Raw genomic sequence first — 27,486 nt, forward strand, 5'->3', positions numbered from 1 at the left:
GACATAAACTTAATGAGCTCCACCATTTCAGGAGGGCACGGAGAAGCTGAGGACATGCAATCAGAATGAGGAAGGGCCATGTTCCATGAGGACTGGTTGAATGAACTAGGGATGTCTAGCTTGGAGAACAGTCAGGGTGAGGGGCCCCCATAGCTGTCTCAAGTACCTGTCAAGTGCTATCACAGGAAGGTGGATGTCAGGAGGATACCTGACCCCAAAGAGAAGAATTAGAAGCAGTGTGTAGATGTTCCACAGAGGCCAATTCATCCATTCAACAGACATTCGTTGGCATCTACTATGTGGCAAGCACTATGTTAAGCTCTGAGGATTCCAACAGGGGTAAAAGATGACTTTGCTCAAGCAGCCTACAGTCTATTAGAGAAAGATAAGATGTAAATAAATATATACGAGATAAATAGCAAATAATGAACAGAGGGAAGGCACTGGAATTAAGAGGGGCTGAGGAAGGCTTCTTGTAAAAGTTGAGATCTTAGTTGGGACTTAAAAGAAAGCCATGCAAATCAGTAGACAGAGCTGAGGATAGAGAACATCGAGATATGGGGGATAGCCAGAGAAAACGCCCAGAGCTGGGGGCAGCTAGATGGCTCAGGAGAGAGAGGGCAAGGTACTGGGTTCAAATTTGACCCCAGTTACTTCCTAGCTGTGTGACACTGGACAAGTCTCTTAACCCCAATTGCCTAGCCCTTATCACTCTTCTGCCTTGAAACAGATAACCAGTATTGATTCTAGACACAAGACACAAGGTAAGGTGATGTGTTTTGTTTTTTTTTCATACCAGTTCTATCAATTCAATTGAAAAGCATTTCTTAAAGGCCTAATTAATGGGCTCAGATGCTATGTAGATACTGTTGATTATAAAATTATTAAGGACCAACATTTTGGTATTCTTTCATCTTTGATTCTCATTGCCTTCCTAGCCCAATGCCCAGATGCCTAGTCATCGCAATGCTTGTCATATAATATAAGTAGGTGTTTCAGGGTCATTGGTCAATAACTAGAAATTACCTCAGAGGCCATTTAAATGAACCTTTTCTTTTTTACAGTTGATGAAATTGAGTCAAGCAGGGTAAGTGAATTGGGTCAATAAAGTGCTGAGCCTGAAGTCAAGAAGGTGCTCTTACTATCCATTCATTCAATCATGTCCAACTCTTGGTGATCCCATTGACAATAGCATGAAAGCCCTTTTATCCTCCACTATCTCTCAAAGTCCATTCAAGTTCATGTTTGTTGCTTGCATGAACATTGCTTGCTATCTGCCTGTCTTACCCTCTGGCATCGCCCTTCTCCTTTTGCTTTCAATCTTTCCCAACATCAGGGTCCTTTCCAATAAGTCCAGTCTTTTCATCATGTGGACCCAGTATTTAAGCTTCAGCTTCAGTATTTGGCCTTGCAATGAATAGTCTGGATGAGTTTCTTGAAAGATCAAGTGCTTTGATTTCCTTACTATTCTACAAACTCTCAAAGTCTTCTCCAACGTCACAATTTAAAAGTGGCTGCATTGCTCTGCTTTCCTTATAGTCCAACTCTCACAGCCATGCTTTGCTACTGGAAAAAACCATAGACTTGACTATATGGACCTTTATTGGCAAGGTGATGTCTCTCTTTCTTAATATGCTGTCCAGATCTTCCATAGCTTTCCTTCCTGAATATAGATTTCTTAGTAGAGTAGTAAGATAATCTGCATGCTGATCTCTTTGAGGACTTGCTACATTTTGCTGTGTTCCAAATAGTGAAAGGCTTTAGAGTACTAAATGAAGCAGGAGTAGATGCTTTCCTTGTTTTTTCCATAATTGTGTGAATTTGACAATTTGGTCTCTAGTTCCTCTGCCTGTTCAAAAATCAGTGAGATTTTCTGGTAGTTCTCAGTTCATGTATTGCTGAAGTCTAGCATGCAGAATCTTAAGCATAACCTTGTTGGTGTGTAAAATGAAAACAATCATTTGGTAATTTGAACAGTCTTTGGCATTACCCTTCTTCATGTTTGTGATGTAGACTGATCTTTTCCCAATCCAACTGCCACTGCTAAATTTTCCAAATTTGCTGGCATATTGAGTGCAACACTTTAACAGCATCATCTTTTAGGACTAGCACAGCTGGAATTCTGTCATCTCCAATAATCTTATTTTAGCAATGTTTCTGAAGGTCTACTTGACTTCATCCTCCAGGAAGTCAGACTCTAGATTAGTGATCATACCATTGTGGTTATTGGTGCTGCTAAAATCTTTCTTGTTTAGTACTCCATTATTCTTGCCATCTATTCTTCATCTCTTCTGCTTCTGATAATTCCCTACCATTTTTGTCATTTATCGTGCCCATTTTTGCATGAAACATTCCCTTGATATCTCTATTTTTCGTAGAGATCTCTTGTCTTCCCTCTTCTCCTGTTTTATTTCTTTGCATTGCTCATTTAAGAAAAACTTATCTTTCCTAGCTATTCTCTGGAATTCACATTCAGTTGGCTGTATCTTCCCTTTCTCTTTTACTTTCCTTTTGTCAGCTATTTGTAAAGCCTCATCAGACAGCCGCTTTGCTTTCTTGTTCTTCTTTTTTCTTTGGAATGCAGTTTTGTTGCTGCCTCCTGTACAGTATTGCAAACCTCTGGCCGTAGTTCTTCAGGCACTCTTATCTACGAGATCTAATCTCTTAAACCTATCCATCACTTCCACTTCATAAGGGATGTTATTTTGATCATACTTATATGGCCTGATGGTTTTCTCTAGTTTTTTCAATTTGTCAGAAGTTTGCAATAAAAAGCTCATGATCCGAGCCACAGCCACAGGTCTTGTTTTAACTAACAGTATAGAACTCTTCCACTTTTGACTGCAAAGTATATAATCAATATGATTTCTTTTTTCTTTTAACCCTTATGTTCCATCTTCAAGTCAATACTATGTATTGGTTCCAAGCAGAAGAGGAGTAAGGACTAGACAACGAGGGTTAAATGATCTTCCCAGAGTCATACAGTGAGGAAATGTCTGAGGCCAGATTTGAACCGGGACCTTAGCAGGCACTTAGCTGCTCTCCCAATTATCTTTTGATTTCCTGCTTTAGCATTCCAATCTCCTCTGATGAACATGACAACTTTTGGGGGTGTAATTTCTAGAGGATGTTGTAGGTCTTCACAGAACTGATCAACTCTGGCTTCTTGGGCATCAGAGTGTAGACTTGTATATAAATATGTGTTTTTAAAGTAACATTTTCAAGGTAGATGTAGCATAAAATATATTGGTATACACAGACATGATTTTACATATTTGTATGTATTTTATATGTATGTGCATCTATGTGCATATACTTTGAGGATCTTAAAATACTCGCCTGTCTCAGCTACCTTAAATGTGGCTCCTACTATTATTGCGTAGGGTCATAGGCCATTCGGGCTGCAGTGGACCTTCAGGTCCAAACCCCTCATTTTATCTGAGTTTCAGGGTGCCCAGTCATACCGGCAGCAGGCAGATGATAGAAGACTCTTTGAGGCCTGGGATTTGTACTTGAATGTTTTTAGGTGATAAATGAGTTCACACTTTGGTATTTGGCATTACAGATGACAGCACTGGTTCAGTTATTCTGTTCCCTGGACCACAGAGTGTACCTTTACCCCTTTGCGAAACCCAGTCCCCAAAGCCTGAGCTCTGTTGCTAGAAGGCCAGGATAACAATGGTTATAGGCCAGCCCCTTCCTATTTCTGCTAGATAAAAAGCTTCAAAGTGTGTCATCTCTTGTTGATGAATCAACAGCATTCTTCCTTTTTTATTTATTTGTTACTAGACAAAACCCTATTAGTCTCTGCCTTGTGTGGTTATTTTATTACTACTACTATTATTTTAAAAAATTAATTCTCTCTTTCCCTCCCCTCCCCTCCCCTCCTTTTCCCTTCCCTTCCCTTCCTTCCCTCCCCTCCCCTCCCCTCCCCTCCTTTTCCTTCCCCTTCCCTCCCCTTCCCTTTCCCTCCCATCCCATCTTGGAATCAATACTGGGTGTTGGTTCTAAGGCAGAATAACAGTAAGAGCTAGGCAATGGGGGTTGAGTGACTTGCCCAGGGACACAGTTAGGAAGTGTCTGAGGCCAGATTTGAAACTAGGACCTCCCGCCTCTAGGCTTGGTTCTCAATCCACTGAGCTACCCAGCTGCCACCAATTACTTTCTTTCTTAATAAAGACCCCCAAGACAGAAAGGCAAGGACTGGTCAAACAAGATTAAGTGAGTTGCCCAAGATCATGTAGCTAAAAAAATCTCTTGAGACGAGATCTGAACCCCCAGGCTTGGTGTCCTATCCACTTTGTCACCTCGCTATTCCGATAGCATTATTTTCATCTAGAAGAGATAACTCTTTTTGGTCAAATGCAGTTAGTATGACTGTGAGCTCTTTGCCCATGCCCTCTATTTACTTGTATATGTACATGTTGTTTCCCATCAGAGAACACATCCTCCCCGAGGCCAGGTCCTGGTGATGGCGAATTTTGTTTTAATGCCATCCCAGATATCCTGAGCATTTAATAAATTCTTGCAGGTTGATTGGCTACTTCTTTGGGTATGTATTGTTTTGCCTCAAAGACTCTAAGCTTCTTGAGGACAGAGACCATTGTGGCTTTTTCTCTTTGCATCCCTAGTGTCTTACAATGGCCAGCTTATTGAATGATATTAAAAACCACAAAGGGGCAGTTAGGTGGTTCAGAGTATTGAGAGCCAGGGCTAAAGATGGGAGGTCCTGGCTTCCAATGTGACCTCAGCCACTTCTTAGCTGTGTGACCCTGAGCAAGTCATTTAACCCCCATTTTTTAGCCCTTACCAGTCTTCTTTGTTAGAACCAACACTTCGTATAAGAATCCAAGAAGATGAGGGTTTTTAAAAGAAGAATCACAGGCGCCCCGTGGCTAGTCTGGTGATGCATGTGGTCCCCCATTTCTAGCCATCATAACCTTTCTTTATTTTTCACTTCCCATGGTCTGATGACTCGACCCCAAAAAACTGATAACTGCTTTCCACTTCCTGTTCTCACCATAAGTTTCAGATATCTGTGAGAAGATATTCATAATCTTACTTCTAACAGTTACCGAATGTCCACAGTATTTAAGGGGATTCCCCAGACCAAAAAACTCCTCAAACTTATTTCTTTTTTCCAAATCTTTATCTTTCATTTTAGAATCAGTACTATGTATTGGTTCCAAGTTAAGGAATGGTAAAAGCTAAGCAATGGGGGTTAAGTGACTTGCCCAGAGGCTTACAGCCAGATTTGAACCCAGGATCTCCCCATCTCCAGGGCTGGATCTCTATTCACTGAGCCACCTAGCTACCTCCTAAACTTGTTTTGAAGCTATTTTTTCCCTTCAAGATTGAGCCCTCATGACAAAGAAGAAGAAAAAAAGCAAACATTTGATACAGTGACTGAATCTGATACTGTATGTTGTACATTGTGTACTGTGAGTCCCTCATGCTTCTGCTGCAAAAGAAGAGAATGAATTGCTAAAGTTATTGGGTGTCTCCACCTTTTTACCATCCACTGGGTCTTTGACCTCTGGTAATCTAGCTCTGTTCTGGTGGTTATTGTTTAATCATTGCAGTTGTGTTTGACTCTCTGTGCCCCCTTTTGGGGTTTTCTTGGTGGAGATACAGAAGTGATTTGCCATTTCCTTCTCTAGCTCATTTGACAGATGGGGAAACTGAGGCAAACCAGAATAAGGGATTTGCCATGGGTCACACTGCTGGTAAATGCCTGAGGTAAGATTGGAACTCAGATCTTCCACACCCCACACTAGATGGCCTGTCCACTAATTACCCTCTCACTGTAAAATCCATTGGTTTTTTTTTTCAGTGGTCATTCTCCTGGACATTCCTCTTTTCCCTTGGACATTCTCTTCCCTTGACTTCAGAAGCGCCCTTGGCTTCTCCTCCTTGTAGTTGCTAACTTCTTCCATATCTCTTAATGTGGGTGTTCCTCTAAGATCCTCTTATGGTCATCTTCTTTCCTACCCCCACCTTTTTATGGAGACCTTGCAAATCTGCAATTCTGATACAATTCCAGACCTGTCATCTTTGTGTCCTGCTGACATTTTGAAATGAGCACAAGCTTAATTATGGCATGATGAATCAGGAATTGTGAAAACCAGAGTTCATTTCTCATCTGTACCATTTATTATGTGCATGACTTTGGCCAAGTCACTTGCTGACTTTGGGCCTCAGTTTCCTCATCTGTAAAATGAGAGGGTTCAAGTAGATGATCTCCAAGTAGCCCAACCTCTGGGATCTTTTCCCTTTTGACTTTTATACCACCAGCCACTCTTTTTTCCGTGCTCACTGCCTCAAAGCAGATCTTCCACTTTGCACACTTCACCTCTCCTAAGCATCAGTTGCCCATTCCTAAAGATCCCACCTCCAGAGCATCTTTTAGAGAGCCCACAGATGTGCAAGCTTAAAGCCTGCTATTTTATTCAGATCTAAAAAGCAGTTATTTTGTTCAACTGTGCTATAGTCCAGAGAGCATTAAATATAAATGAATAACAATAAGATAATGACTTGCTCAAGGATTATTTCTAACTCAGTTCTATCCAGAAAAAGGGGAAGAATGAAATAAATACCAATAGTTCATATTTACCTCCTGCTTTCAGGCTAGCACTGTAAGATGAAGTGTGGGCTAAAAGGTCTGGGGGCAGTTAAGTTAGGTGGTACAGTGGGGTTGAGTGCCAGGCCTGGAGTTAGGAGGACTCATCTCATCTTCCTTTGTTCAAATCTGACCGTGTGACCCTGGACAATTCACTGAAATCTGTTTGCCTCAGTTTCCTCATCTGTCAAATGAGTTGGAGAAGGAAATAGCAAGGCAATCCTGGATCTTTGCCAAGAAAACCCCAAATGCAGTCATGAAGTGTCAGACATGACTGAAAAACAACACCTTGATGGTGTATGACTATGTAGAGACATATAGACACACATAGACATATCCAAGTGACTAAACAACAATGACAAAGATTTGCAGAGGACTCCATGTATATCATCTAATTTAATTTTCTCAACGCCCTTGTGAGAAGGATGCTATTATTATCTATTTTGCAGATGAGGAAACTGAGACTGAACATGGTAAGTGTCATGGTTAAGCCACACAGCTAGAAAGTGTTTGAGGCCAGATATGAACTCCTCTCTTGATTATTTCCAGTTTATTCTGCTTGTTATTTATTTGCACGTTGTCTTCTCTATTAGTTGGGAGCTCCTCAAGAACATTTTCCCATGTTTTTCTCCTCAGTGACTATCATAGAGCCTGAACTGACTCCAAATCCAATATGTCCTACCCCAACATGTCAAAAAGACATTGCTTTGAGGGGAAGCTAGGTGGCTTAGTAGATTGACAGCCTATCCCAAGTTCAAATCTGGTCTCATATATTTCCTAGCTGTGTGACCCTGGGCAAGTCACTTAATCCCCATTGCCTAGCTGTTACCACTTTTCTGCCTTGGAACCAATACGCAGTAGTGATTCTAAGACAGAAGGGAAGAGTTTTAAAGAAAAAGAATCCCATAAACACTTCCTAGCTATGTGATTCTGAATAAATAAGCTAATCAACCTCTTGCCTCAGTTTCCTCATCTGTAAAAGAGGAGTTTGGACCTCCTAGTGATCTCCAGGGGCTTTTATTGCTCTTAATCTATGATCTGTTGATTATTTCTCATTTGTTTATTACTTGCCCATGTTCACCATGAGCCTCTCATGCTTTTAGAATACCCTACCTGTGGAATGATTTTGTTCCACCATTTTCTCAAGCATCACTGTTTCTTACTGCTCAATGACCACATTTCTTGCTCCTTTCCAAACCTGTTTTGCTGTTGATCTGCCATCTCTGTTGGCGATTGCCACATATCCCTTCATTTGTGAATTTCACGACTGTGTGGCTTCCTGGTTATTAGCAAAGATGTTAAATAATTCCAAAACCTCACACCAACCCTTAAGGTCCCCTCAGGACACTTCTCTTTAATTAGTTGTGCCACCTTTAATCCTCATAATGTCCTCTGGTTGGAGAGTTCCAGCTGGTTTCGGATCCATATGCCCAGTTTGAACTAATTTCACAAGTAACAATCTGCGAGACATTCTATTAAATGTTGACTGATGTCCAAGCTTTCAAAGTGATTTGGGGGCGGGCGGGGGGGGGGGAGATCAGATTTTGTTTTCTCCTGAATCAGATTAAGTTGGCCTAATTTGGTCTTAATAAACCAGAGCTGCTGATTGCACACGTTCCCATTGTTCTGTGAGATATTAGCAACAAGTTCCCTTAGCGGTATTGTTGTTTTGCATTGTATTAATGTCAGACTTCACAAAAGGTGCTGTTCTTGCTGGAAATAGACTCGGTCTGAAAATGCTGTTTGGTGGTGGTGTTGTTATTTTCTTGTACTTTTAGGTCTCATTTTCTTGAAGGGAAAAAACCCGCACTGTTATTCGTGATTCAATAACTCATCTAATTAACCCACTTTTTAAAGGCACTTCCTTATTTAAGTTGTGTAACTGTGTAGCTTAAGCTCTGCAAAGAGCAAGGGTCTGCCGTGGCTTGTGAAAGACACTTTCCCTGGCACCACCATTTAAAAATAATTTTCTCGCACCATTAAAATAAAATTGCCAAGGAAACGGTCGACTTTATGGTTAGCTTCTGGCTAGTGACTAGCTGTAACTGTCACACAAAGGAGCATTTTGATATATGGAAATTCCTGAGCAACAAGATGAGGGAAAACCTCCCTGACACGTTGAAAGAGAGGTTCTCTCTGTAGCTAACGTGATCACTTTTCTTCCATTCTCTTCATCCTCTTTTACATGGATGGCTTTTATCCCTTCCTCCATCTCCTCCTGTTGGGTTGTGAATTTTGAAGACATAACAAAAAAAAAAACAACAAAAACCCGCTCCTTTTCAGAACTGGGATGTTGGGTCAGGTTCTTCTTTTAAGAGTAAAAAAAAAAAAAAGAAATTGGTTTGCCTGGTTTCTTTAACTTCCTGTTTGTGGAGAGGGTTTCTTCTTTTTTTCTTCTTCTCCAGCTAAAGTGTAAGCCGGTCACGTTTCTAACAATTGTTAGAAATTAGATCTGACCTATCTTGGTTTTTTCCCATTGCTTCTGTATTTTCACCATTTGGTAGCTCTTTAACACAGTTATTATGATTAGGGAAAGGTCTTAGGAAGCTAATCTAAGACCTTTTCAAAAGATAGAGGGGGGAAAGCATCTGCCTGGATGAGATAGGTAGGCCTGGATTCACTTCCTCCCCTAGAAGGCGCGGGCAAGCTCTAGACAATAAAGTCCCTCAAGAAAAAAATAGCCTTCTGAAGCAACTGGACGATCGCGTCTCAGGGAAACACAATAGCCCAAGGAGGCAGACACAGGAGGCGCTCGAAAAGAGTCTTCAGCAAGCACTTATCACTAAAATAATTCATCTTCCAGCGTTTATGCACCGAAGGTAGGCGTTCCTGGGGTAGACAAGCTGTGTCTTTATGTAGGTTGTATCTAGGGTCAAAATCGGTAATACAAACAATCATAGGATAAGAAGGACCATAGGAGACCCCAACTTAATTATGAGTCGTGAGGGAGCTAGTGGTGCAGTGGGTAGAGTACAAGGCTTGGAGTTGAGAAGATTCAGTTTCCTAAATTCAAAGCTGACCTCAGATACTTCCTAGCTCGGTGATCCTGGGCAAGTCATTTTACCCTGTTTGCCTCAGTTTCCTCATCTGCAAAATGAACTGGAGAAGGAAATGGCAAACCACCCTAGTATATTTGCAAGAAGCCCCAAAGAGGAGATCACTCAGTTGCTCAGTAGATTGAGAGCCAAGCCCAGAGATGGAAGGTCCTGTGTTCAGTTGTGGCCTCAGATACTTCCTAGCTGGGTGACCCTGGGCAAGTCACTTAACCCCCATTGCCAGCTCTTATTGCTCTTCGACCTTGGTACCAATATATAGTATTGATCCTAAGACATAAGCTAAAGGTTTATTTTTTAGAAAAGAAAAGAAGAAAAGAAAACCCCAAATGGAGTCACAAGGAGTTGGGCATGACTGATTGAACAACCACAATTACGAGTCAGCAAATTCAGTATCACATTAGAAAAAGTCAACATGATACTTGGTGTCTTCCCCCAAGAAAATGGGTAGCCTGGTGCAACTGGGAGACCAATGAATTTTGAGTCAGAAGACCTATATTCAAATGACATACTACTTTTGGGGCTTGAGGCAAGTCATTTTAGCTCCTAAGGCTCAGTTTCCCCACTTGCAAAATTGAGAAGCTTGGACCACGTAACTTCTGACGTCCTTTCCAGTTCCAAATCCATCATCCAACAAAGCCTGGAAGTCAATGGAGATTTGTAGCTTCATAGCATAAGAATAATATAGACACAGCAGAAGCTATTTAGTTTTTTTGACCCAATTTTGGAATAGGAGACATAAAGATTAAGATTTCTGCTCTGTTCAACACTGGTAAGGTCTTTGTTGGAGTATTGTATTCACTTTGAGAAGTGGTACGGTGGGGTGTATTTTTTTTTTAAACTCTTCCCTTCTGACTTAGAATTGATAATTCTGTATTGGTTCCAAGGCAGAAGAGTGGTAAGGGCTAGGCAATGGGGGTCGAGTGACTTGCCCAGGGTCACACAGCTGGGAAGTGGCTGAGGTCAGATTTGAACCCAGGACCTCCCATCCCTTGGCCTGGCTCTGTCCATTGAGCCACTTAGCTATCCCTAATATGTGTGTACGTGTATGTAATATGATATAATATGATACATGATATGATGTGAAAAACCTGGAAAAGGTCCAGCATGATGTAGGGGAAACCCTGAATTTGGAGTTTGGAAGACTTGGCTAAGTATTCCAGCTCTGTTATTATCTAGATCATCTTACATAAGTTACTTGACTTCTGGACCTCAGTTTGTTGTTGTTTTGGCATTTCAATCATGCCTGACTCTCTCTGAGCCCATTTGGGGTTTTCTTGGCAAAGATACTAGAATGATTTACCCTTGAATCCAAGCTCATTTTACAGATGAGAAAACTGAGATAAACAGAGTAAAATAATTCACAAAGTCACACAGCTGGGAAGTGTCTGAAGCCAGATTGGAACTGGGGAAGATGAGTCTTCCTGCCCTAGGCCCAGGACTGGGCACATAGTTGGCCCCAGTCTAGTGTTCTAGACCTCAACCCATACTTTATTTTACTTTATTAAACTAAAGCATGCTGTAAATGTAAGCTTTCGATATCTGTCATTATTCCCCTTTGGGGATAGAATTTAGATAGAAATAATCTCAGATCTAGCACTCTATCCACTGAGCTACCTTGCTGCCTCAGTTTCCCCATCTATAAAATGAGAGGAGTGTTGGGCGCTCTATGACTCTAATCTTAGTAACCCTAGAATAGCCAAAGTATTAGAGGGATGGGAAACAAAGGAGAAAGGTTAAAGGGGTTACTGATAATGGAAAGAAGAAAAAGTTGAAGGATGCTCTGATTAGTTTCTTTGGGTAGACAAAGGACACTTTTTGCTGGGAGTGGGAGGAATGCTGATCAGTTGTTCTCTGTACTTTACTCTGGCTGAGAAAAGGAGCTAGAGTGGAAGCCTAGAAGATGGCTTGAGATTTCTGAGTTGGAGCTTGATCACAGGGTTTGATGGGGATATGATCAGGGATGTAGACTCTAAACAATCACCCTAATGCAAATATTAATAATATGGAAATAGATCTTGATCAGTGACACATGTAAAACTCAGTGGAATTGCTCTTTGGTTATGGGAGGGGGTGGAAGCGGGGGGTGGGGGGCATGAATCATGGAACCATGGAAAATACCCCAAATTAATTAAATAAATAAACTTAATTTAAAAAAGGATTTCCGAGTTGGAGCACCTAATACTTGGGGAAAATCAAATTTCCTCTACAACATAAAGGCCAAGTTGTCGGATAATCTGTAACCTTCAATGAAGGGGAACCCATTACTTAATTGGTTTATTATTAGTTTTTAAAATCTTTACTATCTTAGAATTAATAATAATAATAATTATTATTATATAGGTAATATATAATATAATGAAGAATTAATAATAAGGGAGAAGAACAGTTTAAGGGTTAGGCAATGGGGGTTAAGTGTCTGAGGTTAGATTAGAACCCTGGACCTCTTATCACCAGACTTGACTCTCTATCCACTGAGCTGCCCCTCAATGCAGTGTTAAGAATCCTTAGTATAGTGGACTAGAATTCAAGTCTTGACTCTGCTATTTATTACTAACTAAGCTTGGGCAAATCATTTTAACTCTTGAGTAAAATAAGGAGGTGGAAATAGATAAGCAGGCATGAGTCCTCTAGCTTTCAGTTACAATCCTTTGACCTTCCAACACAGCCCATCCCAGGTTAGTATCTTTATAAATTTAGACATTTAAAGGAAAGAGGGCTGACTTTGGAGACAGAGGATCTGAGTTCCAATCAGGCTTCTGCCACTACTTGTGTTAGCATTAAGCAAGTCACTTCATCTCTATAACCCTCAGTTTCTCATCTTTAAAATGAGAAGGTTGTACTAGATAGCTGAGTAAGTCCTTCCCAGTTCTAGATCAATGATCTTATGAGTCTTAAAAAAATTCTTGTCTGAGCATCAGCACCAAAGTAGATATTCCTCTACTTGATATTAGGTAATAGATCCTTGACTTATGGCTCCTCCAATTTTCTGATTCTCTGGTTCATTGCTATTGTTTCTTATAAATGAATTATCATTTGATTAATTAAGCCTTTCTTTAATTCTCTTTCTTAATTTGGTGGCATTTTAATGCAGTAGAACCAAAGATTTAAGCTGCCCAAAGAGCTAAGTTTCAGTACCAGTTCCACCATTTTGAACAAGTATTTACTATGTGTTTATTAGCTGCCAGGCACTGTGTTAAGCACTAGGGATAAAATATAAGCAAAAAGAAAGACATCCTCTAACCTCAAGGAGCTTACCTTCTAAGGGGAGAACACCACATATAAAAAAGGTATGGTGAAGCAGCTAGGTGTCTCAGTGGCCTCAGATACTTCCTAGCTCTGTGAACCTTGGCAAGTCACTGAACTCCCTATACTTAAGGATAAATGGAGTGTATACACTTCTGGTGATTAAATCTAAAAGTAGGTGAGGGGGAGAGTTAATTCCATCTTCACAATTCCCCCTGTGATCCTTTGGAAGACTAGTCACTCCTACTCTCTAACCCTTACTGCTCTTCTGCCTTAGAGTCAATACTTAGTATTGATTCTAAGAAGGTAAAAGATTTTTTTTAAGAGAATATGGTTGGGGGAAAGAGAAAGTAGTACAGTGCCTGTGTCTGAAGAACTATAAAATGGAGCCCTGTGAGTAATGAACATGGGCATGGCTGGTTTGAGTTGTTCCTTTAAATGGTGGTTGTGGGATGAATCCACTTGGGGAAGAAGGAGGTTTGAGGTATGTTCCAGGATGAGAAGACCATATGAATCAAAGAACCTTCCAGGGTTGAGAGTGAGTCCCTTGAGCTTCCTAGGTCTTGCTTTCCTCATTTGTAACCTGTTGAAGATCATGCCTTTCTTGCTTAATAGAATAATTGGATGCAAGATTCAAATAAGAATTATGGTGGTGATCATTTTTTTTCCTCCTCCCCCTTTTATCCCTTACTTTCTAAGCAACAACTCTAAGACTAAGGCTAGGTAAATGAAGTTAAGTGACTTGCCCAGGGTCACACAGCTAAGAAGAACCTGAGTCCAGATTTTGAGCCCAGGCCCTCACAACTCCAGCTCTACCCATTCAACTAGCTTGCTCCTCTTGTCCTTCGTTTTCCAAAAAAGGATCAACAAAATCATGGAGTGATATCTTGATTTGTGTATGAATTAGATTTACGTGAGGGAGAGTTGCACAAAGTCATCAACCTCTCTCTCCTTAGGTTCAAAGGGACCATAGAGGGAATTTGGTCCAACCACTTCATTTTATAAAGGAATAAACTGTGGCCCAGAAAAGTTAGCTGATTTCTTCCCTGAACTTCCATTTTGGGTGAAGGCTCCTGACCAGCCATTCCTTATTTTCCAGATTTACCCTCCCTCCATCAAAATTCCTCCCTTAGCCCCTTTTCAGCTTTCCTTTTATGTTTTGACTTTGCCTCCCCATTAGACTGTACATTCCTTGAAGTTAGGGATGGTTTTACTTTTTGCTTGTTTTTTATTTGGTTGGTTTTTTTGTATCTCCAGCAGTTAGCACAGTACCTTGCACATAGTAAATGTTTAATAAATGCTCATTCAATGAGTGACTGACCAATGGCCCAAGGTCGTGCATGTAGAAAGTCTCTGAGCTTCGATTGGAAGCTGGGTCCTTTGATTCCAGAATGAAGGTTCTTTTCCCATCACATCATGCTGGCATATGTACAAGCATGTTGGAAACTCTCCAGTTCTCTACAAGCATAAGGCATGATCATTTAGAATTATGATAATTATATATGTTGTGAAGCCTATGGCAGCTGGCTTCCTTTGGCTTCTGTCTGTTGCCATGTTTATTTTGTGAACCTCCAAGGACATCCAGGTAGAAAGCATTTTTGAGATTATCGTAATGTTAAAGTCTTCAACTCTTTTGAGACAAAAAACTAATTGGTTTGACCTGATGTTTTTCTGCATTGAGAGGCAGATGAATCTTCAGCCCCTTTCCTCCTGGATTCATTGATTTTGTTCAAGAGTGTCTGCATTCATTCGCCACGTATTGCAGTGTCCCGATGATTTCTTCAAAGGACAGTCATATTACTTTTGATCATTAATCTTACATTTGTTGGTCTTGGATTTCCTATAGATCTTCTCCATCCAGTCCATAATGCCATCAAAAGTATCGACCCTGGGGAAAAGTGACATGATTGTCACCGGATTCAACTTTACACAAGCTTCTAACATCTCCATGATCCTCAAAGGAACCAGCACTTGTGACCAAGATGTGTGAGTCAATTATTGTTGTTCAGTTGGGTCCAACTCTCTGGGACCCCACATGGGGTTTTCTTGGTACAGGTATTGGGGCGGTTCCCATTTCCTTCTCCAATTAAAGTAAAATTTTAAAAAAAGCACTAATTCCATAGAACCCGGTGATTTCCAAGCACCAGCTCTTGTCTTCATTATTTGATGTGTATGTGTGTTGAGGGGATATTCGAAATGCAAGTATCATGAAATAATTTTAGTACTCCATGTGGAATTCATTGTAAGAAGGTGCCACACAAAGTATTGAAGACAAAAAAATCAGTAAGAAATGTTAAGACACTGTCTGATAATGGAGGAAGACAACATGTAAACAATGCTGATAGAGTCAGGATTAACTGAAGGTAATCTCAGAGGAAAGGCTCTAGAATTAATGGGGAAGGAGAAAGGGTTCTTGTGGAAAGTGGGATTTTAACTGAGACTTCAGGGAAGCCAGAGAAGCCATGAGGGAGAGATGAGGAGCAAGAAAATTCTAGGCACAGGAGACAAGGTAAAATTGCCCAAGTTGGGAGTTGGAGGATCATGTGGGGAGAACAATAAGGAGATCAGAGTCATTTGATCACAGAATGAGTGAAAGGGAGGAAGGTGGAAGAAGACTGTAAAAGGAGGAGGGAGCCCCGTGGTGAAAGACTTTACAAGCCCAACAACATTTTGTATGCCATTCTATAGGTGAGAGGGAGTTATTGGAGCTTATTTGAGAGGAGAGTGACAGGGTTAGACCTTTCCTTTAGGAAGATCAGCTTGGCTGAATCAGCTGAATGGAGGATGGTCTGGAGAGCGAGAGACTTGAGAAAGGAAGACCATCTAGGAAGAGACAAGAACCTACCAAAGATGATCATTTTAAAGGGGTAATGAAGTGGCTCATTGTTTCGAGAGCCAGTCCTAGAGATGGGAGGTCCTAGTTCAGGTCTGGCCACAGACACTTCCCAGCTATGTGACTTTGGGCAAGTCACTCAACCCCCATTGCCTAGCCATTACCACTCTTCTGCCTTGAAACCAATACACAGTATTGATTCTAAGACATCAGGTAAAGATTTTAATGGTTTTTTAAAAATTGCCATTTTAGATCTGGAAGGGATCTTAGAAATCATTTAATTGACTTTCCTCATTTAGCTGAGGAAACTGAGATCTAGAGTCTTAAGAAAGCTGTATAAATTCTTACAAGTAGAATATTACAGAGGTTGGATTTGAACCCTGATGTTCAAACTCTAGACCCACTGTCCTTTGTCTTATACCAGTTGGCTTCTGAGGCCAGCTCTTTATGCATTCCCCTATGTTGCTTCATGGCAAAAATCTATATAAATATACATAATTGTAAATATACATGTATTCTCTATCTGTTCTGCCTTTCCTCCTTTCCTCTCTCCCCTATCTCTCGTTGCCTTCCCTCTTTATTTTATTTTTTAAACCGTTACTTTCCATCTTAGAATCAATACTATGTATTAATATGTATTAATTCCAAGGCAGAACAGTGGTAAGGTATAGGCAATGGGGGTTAAGTGAGTTGCCCAGGGTCACACAGCTGGGAAGTGTCTGAGGTCAAATCTAAACCCAAGACCTCCCTTTTCTAGACTGAGCTCTCAATTTGCTGAGCCATCCTCTTTCTCCCTCCTTCTCTCTCTCTCTCTCTCTCTCTCTCTCTCTCTCTCTCTCTCTCTCTCTCTCTCTCTCTCTTTCCTCCTCCTTTCCTCTTCTCCCTTTCTCTCCTTTTTCTTCCTATTTCCCCACATAATCTCCCTCTACTTTTCTCTCTCCTTCCCTCCCTCTCTCTTCCTCTCCCCCTGCTTACTCTGTCTCCTTTCCCCCCTCCCTTCCTGCTTTCTCATCTACCTCTGCCTTCTCTATCTCCCTTCCTCCCTTTCCTGTCCCCTCTGTCTCTTTCTCTTTCTCCTTTCCATCTCTCTCCCCATCACAATCATAAAGTATTCTACTGGAGAATCTCTGTGTCTCTCATTCCATTCTGAATCAGTGAGTGTATGTGGTATCTGTGTTCCTGGTAAAGTCAACTGTTTCTCACTGGCCTTATTCCTATGTTTTTCCATGTTCTAAAATTAGCTGCACACTGTGCTAATCTCTCCACGGCAATGTCATTTTCATAGCTCTTATTCGGATGAAATATTTTATTATTACATTTCCCCCCTCCCCGTTTCTGAATGTAAGTGAAATTGGGAAGTTAGCCACCTGTTTGCCCTGAAAGGTGATCAGCTTTGTGGAAACAATATGTGTTTTTCAGAGAGTCAGGCTATTTCTGACTGATTATGCCAGCATTTCAATTCTGAATGTGTCTTGATGCGCTGGAGTTATTAAATTAAATGGCTAAGAGATCCCTATCTGAGGAGCATCTCGGTAACCACATCCGTGGCAGGAAGCCCAAGGTCACTGGCAGCAAAGGTCATGTTCCTTTAATGATATAACATTGTTTGATTGCTTTAACCCACATCACCATCCCAGCATTCCTAAAGGACAAGGACGTGTACTGAGAAGGAATGAGGAAAGCCGAGAACCATCTGTTGTCACATGGCTCTCTTCTAGTTAGCCATTAATTTTGAATTTTAACATCCTAGGAGTTTTATAATGTCATAGTTATAGTCTCAGATGGGACCCCGTAGGCCATGCATTCCCATCTCCTCATTTTACAAATGGGGAAACTGAGGCCTAGAGAATTAAAAAAAGACCCGCCAAAGGTCTCCCAGAGCTAGTACGATATAAAGCTTGATTTTGAAACTAGTCTGTCTAGGTGCCTTAGAAATCTCCGTCACTTTTCATTTTCTCCTTTAACAAACCGCTACTTTTATGATGATGATGTCATAGCCCTAGAGTTAGAAGGGCCACAAGAAGCCAAGAAGTCATAGGATCATAGATTTAGAGCGGAAAGGAATCTTGGAGACCATGAAGTGCAGTCCCTCACCTTACTAACAATGGGACCCAAGACCAATTAAGTAACCTGTTAAGGATCCCACAAGCTAGTAAGTGTGTCAGGTGGGACTCCACACCCCCTGCTCATCCACTGTACTTCCCTAGCCCCCTCTAGTCCAAAACCTTCATTTTACAGATGTGGCCACCAAGTACCAGAGATTGACTTACCTACAGTCACAAGGGTAACACGTGACAAAGCTGAGACTTGAACCCAGATTTCATGATTTCCGTTTCCTTTGCAGGCTTTTCTTTCCCTAAGAACAATATTTTCCTGGCACAAATTTAAAGTAACAAAGGAAGGAAGGAGGAAGAGAGAGGAAAGGAGAAAAAAAGGGTGGGAAGGAAGGAGGGAATACCTTTATGTGGTATTAAGGTGGTGCAAATCCAAATATGATTTAGGTGTTTCCTGAATTTATTCTTGTTCCTTAATAATGCATGCATGCTTCAAATAGGATACTAGATTGTTGCTGTGTATCAAAATTGTGCCAAGCATTATGCAAATCCAGCCAGCTCTTAATTATTAATGCTGCTGGAGTCTCTTTTCAGACAGTAGTTTTAGCCCAAAGTTTCCCAGAAAAGCAAAAGCTGTGGGATGCCTCCCTGTGGATCTTTGCCTGTTCTGCCAAGGCTGCTTTTGTTCTGGCCAAAGGATATCTTGGTACATCCAGGCGTCTATCCCACAGTCTTCTCCAAGCTGGAGAATTTCGGGGAGGCTGATGTAGGAACAGTGATTGAGATCCAGAAGAGATCTTAGAGGGCACTATATCTAGCCCCTTGGGGCAGTCAGGTGTCTCAGTAGATAGAGCACCAGGACTGGAGATGGGAAGTCCTGGGTTCAAATCTGGCCTCAGACACTTCCTAGCTGTGTGATCCTGGGCAAGTCACTTAAACCCCATTGTCTAGCTCTTACCACTCTTCTGCCTTAGAACCAATACATGGTATTGGTTTAAAGATGGAAGGTAAGGGTTTTAGGGGGGGAGAGTTAAATAAATAAATCTATCCCCTATATTAGAGATGAGGAAACTGGACCCACTGAGATCAGGTGACTTTCCCCTAAGACAGAGGTTCTAAACCTTTTTTGTGTCAAGAACTGTTTTGGCAATTTGGTGACACTTATAGCCTCTTCTCAGCCCAACATTTTTAAATGTATAAAATAAAAACTCTAGGGTTACAAAGAATACTAAGTATATTCAAATTAAGATGTATTTTTCCCCTTATTTTTATCCATGGGCTCCTTGAAATATGTTAATTGGCTAGTATTATGGTTGAAGGCTTTCAGTATCCATAGACTCGGAGTTCTTAACCTTTTTTTGTACCATGGACCTCTTTTGTAGTCTAGTGAAGTTGATTTATTTCTCAAAACATTGTTTTTAAATGCACAAAATAAAATACTTGGAATTACAAAGGAAGCCAATTATCCTGAAACACAATTGTTAGAAGCAATTAATCCAGCATCTTTCTACTGCCCCACTTGCTTCTGAGTTTGCTTGTTACACTGTGGTATCCCGACAGCATCATTTGTGGAGCTGGACCTCTGGGGCAGAGATGGAAAGGGTCCCATCCATTCACCTGGTATATTCGGTGACTCTCTCTCCCAGGCACTGCTATTGTGCCCTGTTCTGGTCAGTACCTATCTGGAGTGTTGTGTTTAATTCTTTGCATGCCATTTTAGAAATCCATTTACCCAAGGAGTGTCCAGAATGGGGCACACAGTGGTGAAGGATCACAAAATCATGTCATTTATAGAACTGCAGATGCTGAACTGTTGGGGGACACACATTATAGCTTCCTCTCTCCTCTCCTCTTCTGGTCACCCAGTTATCCTTGATTCTCCATTCTCTCTTCCTCTCACCCCCATATCCATTCAGGCATCAAGTCTTTGGGATAGTTTAAGCTCTTTACATCCCTCTCCTTCTGTCTAGTTTGCCATCCTCCCTGGATGATTATTCCCAGCACTGACCCTGAGATACTTCTGTGTTTCAGCCTTGATATTCCATTTCTGGCCTTTTTTGCTTTTCATAAGTTAACTCTCCTTCCTGGAATTGCCTTCCTTCTCTCTTCCCTCTACCACATAAGAAACCTAGCTCCCTTCAGGATTCAAGTTCTCAAGTACTCTCTGCTTCAGGACATTTTTTTTGGAGCCTTTCCAGGACCCTGTGGATTTATTTTACTTATACCTTCTACTTTTTTATTTTATTTATACTTTCTACTTTTCTGTCAATGTGTAAATTATAGTAGTAGTGAGTAGGAGACTGGAAGCTCCTTGAGGACAGGGCATAGTAGATTGTAAGCTCCTTGGGGACTAGGCATAGTAGAACATAAGCTCCTTGGGGACTAGGCATAGTAGAACATAAGCTCCTTGAGGACAGGGCATAGTAGAATGGAAGCTCCTTGAGGACAGAGCATAGTAGAATGGAAGCTCCTTGAGGACAGGGCATAGTAGAATGGAAACTCCTTGAGGACAGAGCATAGTAGATTGTAAGCTCCTTGGGGACTAGGCATAGTAGAACATAAGCTCCTTGGGGACTAGGCATAGTAGAACATAACTCCTTGAGGACAGGGCATAGTAGAATGGAAGCTCCTTGAGGATAGGGCATAGTAGAATGGAAGCTCCTTGAGGACAGGGCATAGTAGAATGGAAGCTCCTTGAGGACAGAGCATAGTAGAATGGAAGCTCCTTGAGGACAGAGCATAGTAGAATGGAAGCTCCTTGGGGACTAGGCATAGTAGAACATAAGCTCCTTGGGGACTAGGCATAGTAGAACATAACTCCTTGAGGACAGGGCATAGTAGAATGGAAGCTCCTTGAGGATAGGGCATAGTAGAATGGAAGCTCCTTGAGGACAGGGCATAGTAGAATGGAAGCTCCTTGAAGACAGAGCATAGTAGAATGGAAGCTCCTTGAGGACAGGGCATAGTAGAATGGAAGCTCCTTGAAGACAGAGCATAGTAGAATGGAAGCTCCTTGAGGACAGAGCATAGTAGAATGGAAGCTCCTTGGGGACTAGGCATAGTAGAACATAAGCTCCTTGGGGACTAGGCATAGTAGAACATAACTCCTTGAGGACAGGGCATAGTAGAATGGAAGCTCCTTGGGGACTAGGCATAGTAGAACATAAGCTCCTTGGGGACTAGGCATAGTAGAACATAACTCCTTGAGGACAGGGCATAGTAGAATGGAAGCTCCTTGAGATTAGGGCATAGTAGAATGGAAGCTCCTTGAGGAAAGGGCATAGTAGAATGGAAGCTCCTTGAGGAAAGGGCATAGTAGAATGGAAGCTCCTTGAGGACAGAGCATAGTAGAATGGAAGCTCCTTGAGGACAGACATCCAAAAAATGGATTTTGTCCTTGTGACCCTAGCACCCATCACAGTGCCTGACACATAGCAGGAACTAAATAGATATCCATCAAATGGTTTCTTGGGTTGTTCTTTTGCTCTTGTCTTTCTTTCTCTTGCTAATGGAGGCTCTTATGCCAAGTGAAATGAGAGGGGGAAGGAAATGAGTCCTCCAAAACTGACTCCAAGCCCTCTGCATCCGAGACAGTTGGATGTCAGTGTTTCCTCTCTAAATCTTGGGTTAGTAGGATTCCAATGAATTTAAGACTCTGCTGTGGATAATCACAAACCATTGCTTTCTTTAAGAGTCCTTTCTCCTATTCACTCTAGAATACACGTTCAGCAGGTGCTGAATGACACCCATATGAAATTCTCTCTGCCATCAAGCCGGAAGGAGATGAAGGCCGTTTGTATCCAGTTTGACGAGGGTGACTGCATTCCCGCTGGGACTCTGTCTTTTGTTGCCTTACCTTGGTGTTCCTTTATCTTCCCAGCCACCACTTGGGTCAGGTAATTTCTCAAATCTTAGTAGTGCTTCCCTATTTTTTCTTTTTTCTCCCTCTTGTTAAATAGACACAACCATGGCAGCAGAGGCTATCAGTTTCCCCAACATGAATTTTGTTGGAAAGAAGACAGAATGAAAACCTGTCAAAGATTCCCCTAACAGAAGAAAAGGAAATTCCAGCTGAATCAAAAATATCCTAATTTGAACACCTTTTGACAAATACAGTAAATAAGCAAAAAAAAAAAAGCCCTCCCTGTGTTTAAATTAGAATTTCGACACAGGTGTGAGAGTTTAAGCCTCTTCCTACCTCTTCACAGTACATCTAATTTTCAAAGTAATTCCTGGATTCAGCTCCAAATTAAGATCTCTTTGAAATCACCTCCACTATCGGTATTGCGGAGTTAGGTGTGAAGTGAATGGGGGAGATGATTGCCTTGTATTTGATCACCAACCATTCCCTGCTAAGACTTTGTCATCTACTACGGTAAAGCTACTGACCCCGAGTTATTCCCACACTAGTGGCTGAGACCCTTTCCTCAGAGGCCCATGCTGCAGAGTGATAAGGTAAATAGACCAGCCGGACTTCCACTGGAAGTGTTTGCTGTTCCAAACCCGTGTCATTGACCTTGCTGTCATCCGACCGATTCAGCTAACATGCCCGGACTTCTGTCCTACTGAATGAATGTTTCTGAGTCTATAACGACAGAGGTTTAGAGGAAATCTCTGGCTAGCAGAGAGCCAGCTGTCTATTTCCCGTCATGTAGAGACTTTGATTTGGAGATAATCTCATAAATGTAAAGTAGACTTACTGTTCGAATTAAATTTGCCCCAAGTGTGACAATTGCTTTGGGAAGGAAAGAAAGAAGAGGCTGAAATACTCACTAGGATGAATCCTAACTGGTCAATTGTTGCTTTGTTTCTTTTGCAGTGGCGGTCAGAACATAACCATCGAGGGCCAGAATTTTGATGTAATTGACAGCTTAATTATTTCCCATGAAGCGAAAGTCGAGTCCACTGTAAGTTATAAGAATACATGGTATGATTGACATGTTCACTGATCGCTTTTGTTACTTTGAAGACTCCCCCTCTAAAATTTATTATTTGTTGTTGGTAGTCATTCATTTCAGTCATGTCTAAGTCTTCATGAATCTCTTTGGCATTTTCATGGCAAATATGCCAGTGTGGTCTGCCATTTTGCTTTCTGGCTCATTTTACAAATGAGAAAATGAAGGTAAACAGTAGAAAGAGCCCCAACTTGTCCAAGGTCACATGGCTAGTAAGTATTTTGAAGCCTGATTTGAGCTTAAGAAGATGAACCTTCCTCTCTCCAGCTCCAGCATTCTATCCACTGCACCAACTAGATGCCCATAAAGTTCACTTAGGAAACCTACCAAGTTTTCGTGGGGTTTTTCCCTGTCCAGATCTGTGATGCTATATCCTTGATAGGAAACTTCCTCTTCTAATGCAGATCAGCATTGGTAGCCCTAGATTAAGAGACTTGCCCAGGGTCATCAAGATTGTATGTGTCAGAGGCAAGACTTGAATACAGATATTTCTGACATTGAAGTGAACACTAACTTCTATTCTCTGTGGTTAGATTAATATGATTATTTTTTAAACTCTTACTTTTTGTCTTAGAATCAATACTGTTCATTGGTTACAAGGCAGAACAATAGTAAAAGCTGGGCAATAGGGGTTAAGTGACTTGCTCAAGGTCACACAGATAGGAAGTATCTGTGACCAGACTTGAACCCAGGACCTCCTGTCCTCTAGCCCTGGCTTTCAATCCACTGAGTCACCTAGCTGTCTCCAGATCTTTTTTAAAATGAAGCAGTGATGCATAGTGAGTAGAGCATCAGATATGGAATCAGAAAGATCTTTGTTCTAGTAGCATCTCTGATACTGTGTAATCCTGGACAAATCACTCTATTTGTCTGAGTTGCAGGTAACTTGCTAAGATGTAAAGTGAAGACTATTTCATCTGACCCCTTCATTGGACCAGTGTGAAAACTGTGGCCCAGGGAGAGGAAGGGACTTGCTCAAAGTTGTACTTAGGGTAAGGCATAGAGCTGGGCTTTATAACCCAATTCCTCTGCCTCCAGAGTTGGGGCTCTTTCTACTGTGCCGGCTGCCTCTCATTCATCTAATGAATTATAGATTGGCTTCACTGGCAGATAGATAGTGTGTTCCCACACTGATGAAATCACAGATGATTGATGATTAAATAATTTTACATCTTGTGTGTTGAATGGCGTACCATGGGATAGTCTGAAATAATATCAGTATGCATTTCCCCATTACAACATTTTATGTACTCAAAGGTTTCTTTCTTCATTCAGTCCTCAGCACCCCCAGGAGATAGGAAAGGGCAGTTATTATTATAAAATAACCCATCTTACTGATGAGAGTCCTGAGAACCAAAGAAATCTCCTTGTGGACAGCCATCTTTTTTCATTCCCTTGTTCTTTTTATTCTTTACTTTGTCTCCTCTTGCCCTTTTTTTCCTCTGTCCTAATATAGTTTTCTGTCAAACCCAAGCTGGAGTATTGTGATGAGATGCTACTAAAATAAAGACAGAATATCTTTATCTTTTTTCTGAATTACATGTAAAAACAATTTTTAAACATTTGTTTTTTATAATTCTTGAGTTCTACATTCCCTCCTCCCTCTCTGAGAAGGCATGCACTCTGATATAGATTATATATGTGCAGTCATGTAAAACACATATCCATATTAGCCATGTTGTAAAAGAGAACACAGACTAAAAAACCCCAGGAAAAATAAAGGAAGTTCAAAAACAGCATGTTTTGATCTACATTCAGACTCCATTGGCTCTCTCTTGGGAGATAGATAGCATTTTTCATCAAAAGTCCTTCCAAATTGGCTTGGATCTTTGTGTTGCTGAGAATAGCTAAGATCATCATACAGCATTGCAGTTACTATGTACAATGTTCTGGTTCTGCTCACTGCACTTTGCATTATTTTATATAAGTCTTCCTATGTTTTTCTGAAAGAATCTTGCTCATCATTTCTTGTAGCACAGTAGTATTCTATCACAGTCATAAAATACAACTGGTTTAGCTATTGCCCCAATTGATAGGCATCCACTTAGTTTCTAATTTTATGCCACCTGTGTAAGAGAGAATTTGAGAGGCAAGCATGCAACACAAAGCTGAGAAAAGAAGAGCTGTCAATCAAAAGTAACATTCCAATTTGGAATGTTCCCAGGAGAAACAGTTGGAAGCCAAGCCAGCAGCTGAATTGAGGGACTTGCTTTTGGAGCTAGGCAGAGAGGCTTTTGACTGAACCCCTCTTAGCTTCTGTCCTGAGGCTGAGACACTCTTGGTTTCTGAGAGGGGAGGGAAGAAGAAGTTTTTTTGTGGCTGAGGTTGGTGGCTGAACCTGAAGAGCTAATTGTGTCTCTGGACTTGGATTAATCAAGCTGAGATTATCTGGCTGGTTAAAAGAAGAAAGAAGAAAAATATTTGTCCTCCAAACTCTCTGACTGTCTCTGATAGTGACTGATTGCCAATACTCCCAATACCCTCCTAACTCCTGGCATAGATTAGGGAAATCCCCATCCCTCTTACCTCATCCTCCATCCTGTCCTACCTTCCCCAATAAACCTCCTTACTTGAGAAAGAGAACAAGAGTATCTTCTCTAAACCTCACAGTTCACCTTTGAATTACTTAGAAGGTGGCTGACTAAAAGAGGAGAGGGGAAAGGAGGCAGGAGGGAGTGGGTGGAAAACGGCTGGCATTTTGAGGGAAGAGGATAGGAAATATCTTGATCCTTTTGCCATCCAGTAGTATAATCAATAGGAAACCCTTAGTATCCCCTTTATTATAACTATCTCCTCAGTATCCTTTTATTACACACCACAAAAAGATCTGCTATACTTTTGTACATATAGAACCTTTTCCTTTTTCTTTGCTCCCTTTGTGAAACAAATCTAGTGGTCTTTCTGAGTCAAAGAGGTGTGCATAGTTTTATAGCCTTTCAGGCACAGTTCCAAGCTACTCTCCTAAATGGTTCGATCAGTTCACAACTCCACCAGTAATGCATTAGTATCCCAATTTTCCCCACATCCCCTCCAACATTTGTCATTTGCCTTTTCTCTCACATTAGTCAATCTGATAGATATGAGGGGTCACCTCAGAATTAGGCACTGCATTTGAGGAAGGACATTGACAAACTGAGATGTGTCTAAAGGAGCCCATCTTTTGGTATAAAGATTAAATGAAAAATAAATAAATAAACAATGAAAGGATAAAGATTAGACGAAAGGATTTATGTTATTTAGAAGACTAGCATATCTAAGAAGGATTAGATGTTTTCTTCCCAACCCCTGAGTATAACTAGGAAAGATGAACCAAAAGTGGCCAGAAGGCAGATTTTGGCTTGAAATAAAAAACAAAAACAAAAACTGGAGCTATCCAAAAGTAGTGGTTGCTGTGAGTGATTCTGGGTTCTCCCCAAGTGGTTATCTTCAAGCAAAGGCTGAACCATCTGATGGGGAATTTTTAGAGGGAATTCCTATATAAGTATTAGTTGGTCTAGGTCAGTGATAGAGGAAGCACTCCCATTGGGCTGCTGGGCAGAGGGGCAAGTGATGGGAGAAATGTCTTCAGGCATGCGTGGAGAGCAAGAGGGAAGCAGCCTCCTCTGGCACACCCTGGCACACATGCCAAAGGTTTGCCAACATAGGTCTAGGTCATTGGGTTCAAATTCAAATAGAAATCAGGGCCACTAAACTGCACAGGCCTTTTGGGCCACATATAAGCTTAGTTTTTCAAATGTAATATCTTCTCTACATTTTTATTCATTTTGTTAAATACTTTCCAGTTACATTTTTAAAAGCCCTTACTCTCTGTCTTAGTAACAACCCTTAAGACAGAGGGCAAGGGCTAGGCACCTGGCATTAAGTGACTTACCCAGGGTCACACAACTAAGAAGTCTCTGAGGCCAGATTTGAACCCATGTCCTCCCAACTCCATACCTGGCTCTCTTTCCACTTAGCTTCACATTCCCAATGACATTAGGTACCTGTTAAATTGTATTCCATGCTTTAGAAGCCAGTACATTCTCCTATGAGTAGTAATTTTGGTGCACAATGCTGGGGATCTCCTAAAGTCATCATTTTGTGGGCTGTCAGCAGGTCACTTTAGGGGATTTATCTTATCTCTGACCTTTTCAATCTTACCTCTTTCTCTCCTGCCCTTTTCTAAATGAAGGGAAGAGTTCAGATCATAGATTTAGAGTTGGGGGGACTTAAATGTCATCTTATCCCCTCCTCTTGTTTTAAGGAGAAGGAGCTTGCTGCCTAGAGATGTGGTCACTCGGTTAGTGAGTGGCAAAGCTTGGTTTTGAAGCCAAGTCCTCTGCCCTCAAACCAAACCCCTTAGAGCTGGAATTCAGCCTCTGATCCCATGACCACCTCTCTTTCCACTTTACAGAGCCACTCAGGACCCAACCTTAGCTCAGTCAGGTAGGACTGAGAAATGTGGACATTAATTACCTCCAGTGGTGACCTCCCTCAACTCAGGGGCCCAGAAATAGGTTTACCTTTGGGCTCCCATGTATGTCTCTTCTCACAGATGGGAGCATATCCTCCTGCATTGGGCTGTGCCTAATCCTAACTTTCCATTGGATTTTAAGTCATACTTCCATGATCCTTGAGCAGCCAGTTGAATGGTATCAAAACAGCCCATTTATTGGATGCTTTGCCTGACAACTAGTTGGACCAATTTTTTTCATAGAATCAGGCAGTGAGCAGTTTGGATGTCACG

At 41.3% G+C, this 27,486-nt stretch overlaps 1 protein-coding gene across 1 annotated transcript in view; it reads left to right on the forward strand.

Moving 5' to 3' along the window:
- The window catches only part of PLXNC1 (plexin C1), a 243,579-nt gene that overhangs the window by 101,671 nt on the left and 114,422 nt on the right, over nucleotides 1-27,486 (forward strand). Inside the window, exons 10-12 of the mRNA XM_001370068.4 lie at nucleotides 14,765-14,904; nucleotides 21,522-21,701; nucleotides 22,625-22,712. Coding sequence (XP_001370105.2) covers nucleotides 14,765-14,904; nucleotides 21,522-21,701; nucleotides 22,625-22,712 — 408 coding nt within the window. The remainder of the gene's footprint in view (nucleotides 1-14,764; nucleotides 14,905-21,521; nucleotides 21,702-22,624; nucleotides 22,713-27,486) is intronic.

This window comes from Monodelphis domestica, chromosome 5 (genome assembly GCF_027887165.1).
Source record: "Monodelphis domestica isolate mMonDom1 chromosome 5, mMonDom1.pri, whole genome shotgun sequence".
Classification (NCBI taxonomy): Eukaryota; Metazoa; Chordata; class Mammalia; order Didelphimorphia; family Didelphidae; genus Monodelphis; species Monodelphis domestica.